Raw genomic sequence first — 8,594 nt, 5'->3', positions numbered from 1 at the left:
CACTCACTCTTCTTCCTCCTCTCTACTCTCTCTCTCTCTCTCTCTCTCTGCAGAAACATTCTGGGACGCTGAATAAAAGATCCAACTTGGTCGACTCGCTGTGATTTCTGATACTCCACATGGAAGCGAAGGCTAAAAGCGGGTCAAAGGCGGCTCCAAAGGCGGAGAAGAAAGAGCCGGCGCCTCCAAAACCGGACCCCATCCCAGCAGAGCCAGCCCAGTCCACTGAACCTGAGAAACCAGCAGAAGACGGAGCGAACAGCCAGGAGGGGGCGCAGGAGGGGGGCGAGGGAACAGGAATCGGGTGTGAAATGTTGGAGAACTTGAAGCCCTTCATCATCGGGGGGGCCGTCGTCGCCCTTGGAGCCATATTGGTGGGCGTGATCTTATTAGCCAAGAAAAACTGATGCTGTTGAGCGATTGGTTGATTGGTTAATGAGTGAATGGGTCACAGACTATCTGAGGGGCGGAGTTTGAGTTTATAACTAATTTATATATAAAGTAATCCACTGAGTTTACCTGACTGAAATGTGCATATCATTTCCACATGACAGTGCAGAACCGTAATTATTAGAGTTTGGCCTTTACTTCAGGGCATAAATGTCCAAACTACGTCAGAAAATGGGAAAAAAAACTGCTATGATAATGTTAGCATATGGGGTTTGTAATGCTATGTATTAGCGCTAAGCTAATGCTGGTGCACAGGATATTTATTGGCCATTAGAGACTGAACATGGACATTTACAGCTGGTCAAAGTCTTTCTACGCTTTAATACAAGCTTGCAAAAGTAATTAACATATATTTGAGTTTGCATGGATCGGCTTTACAGTGACTCCTTCAGTGAAGAGTCCTGCATAGAGCTGCTGCCACCGTTTTCCATTCCTAACAGCCAACAGATCTGGACCTTTCAGAAGGCCTAGAGTGATGTTCTTTTCTCACAAAATTAGGCCCCACCCTTTTCGAATTTTGCTGGTGGTTAATCTGAATCTAAAATTAAAAAGAGGAATTCCACGTTAACATTACCATAAGTAATTTTTTATTCTCAGCACCTTAGCCTCATAAGTTTGATGCATTGTTTGCGTTTTCTTCCATCAAGTTTCTCTCACTACAATATCCAGCATGCATCAAAAATATGAAAGAAATGGTGCAAGTACTTCGTACGAACATCGCACTGCAAAAAAAGAAATAAGCTATCAGGCTAACAGCCCTCACGTATTCATCAAAGCCCCTGTTTCCCACCTTAAAGATACATCAGAGGTCTTTAGACTCGATCTCACCCTAGAGACTTCTGCGGCAGCTGTGGAGACGAGTAGGAAGGTTTACATCAGGTAGTAGCGATGGTTACGCGTTTATTTTGGCTGGCATGTCCATTTAAGGCCTTCAGTGCAGCTCCTGAAGCCCTAATTAGTGAAATAGATACAGTAAATTTAAACTTAGTAAATACAACAAGACATGTATTGTTGTCATTAAACCGAGGAAGATCAAAGGATTGTCTCTGAAATCAACACAATTTCAGTCGTGGGCTGGAGGTTAGGGAACTGGCCCCGTGACCGGATGGTCGCTGGTTTGATCCCCAGTACCGACAGCACATGACTGAGGTGTCCTTGAACAAGACACCTAACCCCCTGCTCCCCAGGCGCTGTGGATAGGGCTGCCCACCGCTCTGGTCAAGTGTGCTCACTGCCCCCTAGTGTGTGTGTATTCACTAGTGTGTATGTGGTGTTTCACTTCACGGACGGGTTAAATGTGGAGGTGGAATTAAAAAAGTATCACTTAACTCAAATGTGCACAATTCAGTCAAGTAAGGTCAGCGCGTTGCTTTATTTACCTATAGATCTGTACTTACTGCTTATATATTTATGTAAATATCTATATGAATTGATCTATATGGGGTGGGGAGCCATTGTGCTTTTCATTTTCAAGCACTGCTTTGATATTCTGATGCTAGTAGTGACCACAGCAATAGCCATTAGTAGCTAGCTTTGCTCTAGGCTCGTTCAGTCGCGAATGCGGCCGTCGCACAATCACGTAGACATGATAAACAAAGATAACACAAACACCGTTTTATCTCACAGCGTTTTCTCCTGACCAAGACCCACCACAGCCGCCGTCTCTGGCGTCCTCCTATAATAAAAGTCCTCTGTGATCAATTTCAGCATTAACTGTGTTGCACTGAGGATGTAGGTGTTAATTATCCTTTAAATAAAGTGCAATATTACCGTAGGAGATATTTCGGTTTTGTTTCATGGTCTCATTAGTGACACCATCTCAGAGAGGCGTGGTTCAGGCATATATTCGGCTTTATAACGAAGACGTAATATTTACAGTCATAATGTGATCTGACGAATAAAAAAAGACTTCTGTGTGTGTGTGTGTGTGTGTGTGTGTGTGTGAGTGTGTGTGTGAATGTGTGTATATGTACACACACAGACACACATATATAAATATACGTTTAGCGAAAGTTGATTTGCGACTATGTTCTTGTGAAAATGAAATATTGTTATATTTTGTCAATTTATTCCAAAGTTTTCAGCAACTTGTAAAAATAAAGGCACCGAAAAGGATTCTTTGCACAGTGCCATGGATAAAAAACATTTTTGGTTCCCTAAAGAACCTTTTACACGGATCTTTCTTTAGAGACTCGTTTTCGTAAGTGTGAAGAACCTTTTCCCCCAAAGTTTAAAGAACCTCCACATACTGTAAAAGGTTCTGGAAAGAACTTCTAAATTGGTTTACATTGCGTGAAGGCTCTTTAAACCTTCATAAAAGTTCTCCGCACATGGAACCTGTTTCCCACATGGTTCTTCAGGGTAACAAAAGTGGTTCTATGTCATTAGAGCCCAGTGTACTGCAAAGAACACTGTGGAACCTTTATTTTAAGAGTTATTTTAGGAATACTGTTTTGTATGTGGATGCATTGCACAGATTATAACTTATGAAGAGACTGCAGCATTCAGATTTCACATGGAGACAAAATGTAGAGGAAAATATGATTATATATCTGTTATATTTATCAAATATATGTTTGTATATGTTCTTATACGTTGTCGTATGCAATAGACATTATTTATTATTTTTAGTCATTGTAAATGAGTGCAAAACGTGAAATGAAAGACATATATAACAGAAATGGGAATGTATGTACAAATTTTAGGATATTTTAGGATATTACGGAATATTTTAATCTGTGTATCTGCTTATAGCACATGCTGTCTGTTACTACTGACCAGACTGAGAGAAAAGGTGTAATATTCACCGATTTCTTAAGCAGTTTAGTCATTATTCTGACCATTTTTAAGTTGCTGTTCTCATTCTGTCCATTTGCTCAATGTTTAACACCCTGGGCAGCATGAATTACTAAAGAACACACTAATAATCACATTTTACACCTTTTTAGCAGCTTTGGAATGCAATTCACTTTCATACAGGGTCAGTCTCAGTAGGATGGCTGTGCTAAAACGGTCATCGTCCAAAAGAAACACTAAAAAAATGCACGAAACAAACAGACTAGTCACGTTAGTAGTTCTTTCAGACAATAAGACATTTCCTTTTCCCTCAAGTGCGTATGTAATGCAATAATACTGATAGCACTCCGTAGCTGAGACAGATAGAGCTGAAATTACAGGGCGAAAAGCTTTAAAACGCTGCTACACGGTGGACAGTAAAGATTCTGGCTCTGACGATGGAGATAATTATATGAATACCTGCTGATTATTATGGATTTTGTTTCTTCTCCTGATAGCAGCTTTTCCAGCCGTGTTTGTCCCACTCACCCCCACTGTTCCCTCTGTAATGTATAGATGAAATGGCTCTCTTGTGAACTGTTGACCTTATTAAAGGACTAAAACCCAGATTTTCTCAGATCGCTCCTGTGGTTTTTATCGCTCTTTCCGCTCTCCAGGTGTCTGAGATCATGGGATCATTTTGTGACACGTGTATAAACTTATACTCCCTTAATTCACATTCAAAAAAGAGCGCATTGTGTGTCTCAGGCCAAAAAGCCGCTCTTAACTCATAGGATCCTGCAGAAATTGGACTAAAACAGTTCAATAATGTCAGTGAAAATACAAACGATAGAAATTTAAGGTAAAACTGGCAGACAATCTAGCAGCCTGAATAACTATAAGAAACACACACACACACACACACACACACACACACACACACACACACACACACACACACATTTTCCGAGCCATATAATAAATATAAGAAATCATAAATATTTGGAAATAATAATAATAATTGTTATTGATACTATTTTAATGAGAACCTCAGTCAGGCATTTCTTAATATTAAGATATTATTTAAAAATTATTATTTAGAAATTTATTTTACATGCGAGTTGTAAAAATAAAAGATAATAGCAGAAAATAGCAATACATTATATGCCAATAACACGTATTAACAAAAAAATAATAATCGTAGTTATAATAAAAGCAGTGATAAATGTTTTTAAATATAAACAAATGATTGTGTAGCATGTTCATTAATTATTATTGTTAGTAGTAGCAGTTATAGTAGTAGTAGCAGTTATAGTAGTAGTAGCAGTAGCAGTTATAGTAGTAGTAGCAGTAGTAGTAGTAGCAGTAGCAGTTATAGTAGTAGTAGTAGTAGCAGTAATAGTAGTAGTAGCAGTAGTAGCAGCAGTTATAGTAGCAGTAGCAGCAGTAGCAGTAGTAGTAGCAGTAGCAGTAGTAGCAGTTATAGTAGCAGCAGTTATAGTAGTAGTAGCAGTAGCAGTTATAGTAGTAGTAGCAGTTATAGTAGTAGTAGCAGTAGCAGTTATAGTAGTAGTAGCAGTAATAGTAGTAGTAGCAGTAATAGTAGTAGTAGCAGTAGTAGCAGCAGTTATAGTAGCAGTAGCAGCAGTAGCAGTAGTAGCAGTAGTAGTAGCAGTAGCAGTAGTAGCAGTAGTAGCAGCAGTAGCAGTTATAGTAGCAGCAGTTATAGTAGTAGTAGCAGTAGCAGTTATAGTAGTAGTAGCAGTTATAGTAGTAGTAGCAGTAGCAGTAGTAGCAGTAGTAGTAGCAGTAATAGTAGTAGTAGCAGTAGCAGTAGTAGTAGCAGTACTAGTAGCAGCAGTAGTAGTAGTAGCAGTACTAGTAGCAGCAGTAGTAGTAGTAGCAGTACTAGTAGTAGCAGTAGCAGTTATAGTAGTAGTAGCAGTAGCAGTAGTAGTAGCAGCAGTTATAGTAGTAGTAGCAGTAGCAGTTATAGTAGTAGTAGCAGTAATGGTAGTAGTAGCAGTAGCAGTAGTAGCAGCAGTAGTAGTAGCAGTACTAGTAGCAGCAGTAGTAGTAGTAGCAGTACTAGTAGTAGCAGTAGCAGTTATAGTAGTAGTAGCAGTAGCAGTTATAGTAGTAGTAGCAGTAGCAGCAGTTATAGTAGCAGCAGTTATAGTAGTAGTAGCAGTTATAGTAGCAGTAGCAGTAGTAGCAGTAGTAGTAGCAGTAGTTGTAGCAGTACTAGTAGCAGCAGTACTAGTAGCAGCAGTAGTAGTAGTAGCAGCAGTTATAGTAGTAGTAGCAGTAGCAGTAGTAGTAGCAGTACTAGTAGCAGCAGTTGGAGTTTTACCACTGGTAGTTTATATCTTTATTCGGGGGAACTGTTTATTTCCTACAGCCTGTTTCTCTCCGGATCCGTTTCAGCGGAACACATCGGTGTGAAGCGCTTGTTTGCGTGTTGGATTCGCTCGCGGGTAAACATTTACAAATATTCGCGATTTTTACACAATTTAATTTACTGAAAACACTTTTTACCACAATAAAGACAGGTCCGTGCTCGATACAGGAGTTGAACGCAGTTAGACAGTGAAACAGCTGACCGCTAATCGAGCTGTAATGTCGGCTGCATCAACTTCGGTTTCCCGGTCCACCTTAAATTTCATAATCTACGTTCAACACGAGGCGACCTAACTTCACCAGAACCACAGAACCATCGCAGTTCTCGTCTGACTCTCTGTGAATGTCCTTCATTTAGCGTAAAAGCGTGTGAACTGTTCTATAACGATATCACGTGTTTACGCTGCGTGACTCGGTAGTTATCTCGAGAAATATGTTCTTGCGCCAATAAACGACGTGAGCAGAGTCGTTCGGTGTGAAACGCTCATTTCTAGGGACACTTACCGAGTCAGAGCTGTTCACAGTGGAACCAGACGTCCCCCTCTAAAAGCTCCTCACACGTAGTGAACTCGCTGACCTGCATGTGATGTTAGTTTGAGAAGCAGCTCAGCGTTTTCTGGGTTTATAGTAAAACAGGGTCTGATCAGCTTCTTTCCTCTTTCAGCTTCTTCCCAGACCTTCTCTTCTCTTCAGGATGATCATCCCAGTGCGCTGCTTCACCTGCGGGAAGATTGTGGGCAACAAGTGGGAGGCTTATTTAGGGCTCCTTCAGGCAGAGTACACAGAGGGGTAAGAGTGCACACACTTTATACAGATCTAGACCTGGATTAAATGGGCTGCCGATTAAATTTGGTTAAATTTGATTAACCATTGATGATGTCAGTGCATTTTTTAATTCTCCCACTGTTTTCTGTTACAGTAAGAAACTCACGTTCAGTGTTTTATGTTCATATTTTTTGTAGACTTATGCCTTTTATAAAGGCTTTCTCTAATAAAGCGTTTTGGAGTCTATGCATGATTTATTAATGCTCATTTAAGATTAAGATTAAGTGACCCTTATTGTTGGGGGTCAGGTGTCTTGCTCAAGGACGCCTCAGTCATGGAATGTTGGTGCTGGGGATCGAACCGGCGATCTTCTGGTCACAGGGCCAGTTCCCTAACCTCCAGCCCACGACTGCCCTAATTATTTATTTCCACATAAATAATGAATTGAATGTGAAATTGTGTTGATTTCGGAGAGAATCCTTTGATCTTCCTCGGTTTAATGACAACAATACATGCCTTGTTGTATTATTCCTATCCCAGATTATTCCTAAATCAAGGGTGTTCAAGCTTATCTGCAAAAGGCCAATGTGGCTGCAGGTTTTCATTCCAGCAGAGCAGGAGAGGATAGGATCAAATGCTGGATGGCCGAGAGGAACTGATTAAACCACTGGAATCAGGTGTGATTCAGCTCGTTTTACATGAAAACCTGCAGCCACATTGGCCCTCTGTGGATGAGATTGTACACCCCTGGCCTGAGTGGAGCTGTACAGTATGACGATATTATATTCTTGATAAATTACATCACAGTGTGTCACAGTATGGAGTTTGTATGTTCTCCCCGTGTCTGCGTGGGTTTCCTCCGGGTTCTCCGGTTTCCTCCCGCAGTCCAAAGACATGCAGTCAGGCTGATTGGACTTGCTGAATTGCCCCTGGGTGTGAGTGAATGTCTGTCTGTCTGTCTGGCGGGCGATGGACTGGCGACCTGTCCAGGGTGTATCCTGCCTTCCGCCTGATGACCGCTGGGATAGGCTCCAGCACCCCCCTGTGGGACCCTACTGAGGGAGAAGTGGCTTAGAAAGTGTGTGTGTGTGTGGTGTGACTATCAAGCTTGTAACAATAGAAGAACCCTTTTCAAAAAGATGCTATATAGAACCATACAGCACAATCTCCATCATATAGAACCATTGTTTTTACTGACAAACCCTTGAAGAACCTTTTTTTTTAAGAGTGTGGGCTTGATATCTGTGTCTGCAGCTGAAGATGATTGAGTTACTGATAAAGTCAATAGTGACAGCTGTGACTTGACTGAAGTGTAATTTCTCTCTCGGTTCCCCTCTCAGTGATGCGTTGGACGCTCTCGGGCTGAAGCGGTACTGCTGCAGGAGGATGCTGCTGTCTCACGTCGATCTCATTGAGAAGTTACTGAACTATGCACCGCTGGAGAAATAGCCTTGGCGAACTGGAATGAACTGATGTTTTTCTTTCATTAGCTGCCCCCAAACCCCCGTGGACATGTTGGCTAAGTGTATTGAGTTTGTATGTTGGCACCAGACCTGCGTTTTTGGGGAAGACCTCCTTCATTGGCAGCGTTTATAGCTTTCAGTTGTTTGATATTTTCTAAATAAAGTAGTAAAAGCATTGAGTATATGTTTATTTTTGGAATAATATTTGAGAAATACTTCATGTACGAGCTCTCGGTCAAATATTCCACTTTCAAAAATGCAAACATCAAGGAGAAAAAGATGAATATAAAGATTAAAAAAAAAAAGGTAAATGTACACATGGGGTACATATGATGTAAGACCCCCTCCAAATCAATTTGGACCATTTCTCTGGGTCCAGTCACTTTATCAAATGATGTAAATTAATAATTAAATAGGAAAAAAATAGAGCTACAAGGTTTTTGAGCTCAAAGCTGTGTCAGCGTCTGAGATATACACTAACTGGCCACTTTATTAGGTACACCTGTTCAATGGCTTGTTAACACAAATAGCTGATCAGCCAATCACACGGCTGCAGCTCACTGCATTCAGGCATGTAGAGGTGGTCAAGACGACTTGCTGAAGTGCAGGCCGAGCATCAGAACGGGGGAAGAAAGGGGATTTAAGGGGCTTTGAACGTGACGTGGTTGTTGGTGCCAGACGGGCTGGTCTGAGTATTTCAGAAACTGCTGATCTACTGGGATTTTCACGCTCAACCATCTC

The 8,594-nt window shown here is 41.1% G+C and overlaps 1 protein-coding gene across 1 annotated transcript; it reads left to right on the top strand.

The window, feature by feature from the left end:
* The first annotated feature begins 5,611 nt into the window (after positions 1 to 5,611).
* Positions 5,612 to 8,032, top strand: polr2l (RNA polymerase II, I and III subunit L). The gene is made up of 3 exons (XM_017718167.2): positions 5,612 to 5,702; positions 6,290 to 6,414; positions 7,731 to 8,032. Exons 2-3 carry the CDS (start codon positions 6,320 to 6,322, stop codon positions 7,837 to 7,839), a joined length of 204 nt encoding a protein of 67 aa, XP_017573656.1. The 5' UTR covers positions 5,612 to 5,702; positions 6,290 to 6,319; the 3' UTR covers positions 7,840 to 8,032.
* Positions 8,033 to 8,594: the final 562 nt, after the last annotated feature.

The sequence above is a fragment of the Pygocentrus nattereri genome, chromosome 15, assembly GCF_015220715.1.
Source record: "Pygocentrus nattereri isolate fPygNat1 chromosome 15, fPygNat1.pri, whole genome shotgun sequence".
Lineage (NCBI taxonomy): Eukaryota > Metazoa > Chordata > Actinopteri > Characiformes > Serrasalmidae > Pygocentrus > Pygocentrus nattereri.
The sequence above is the reverse complement of the archived record's forward strand: the minus strand, read 5'-3'. Positions and strand labels throughout refer to the sequence as shown.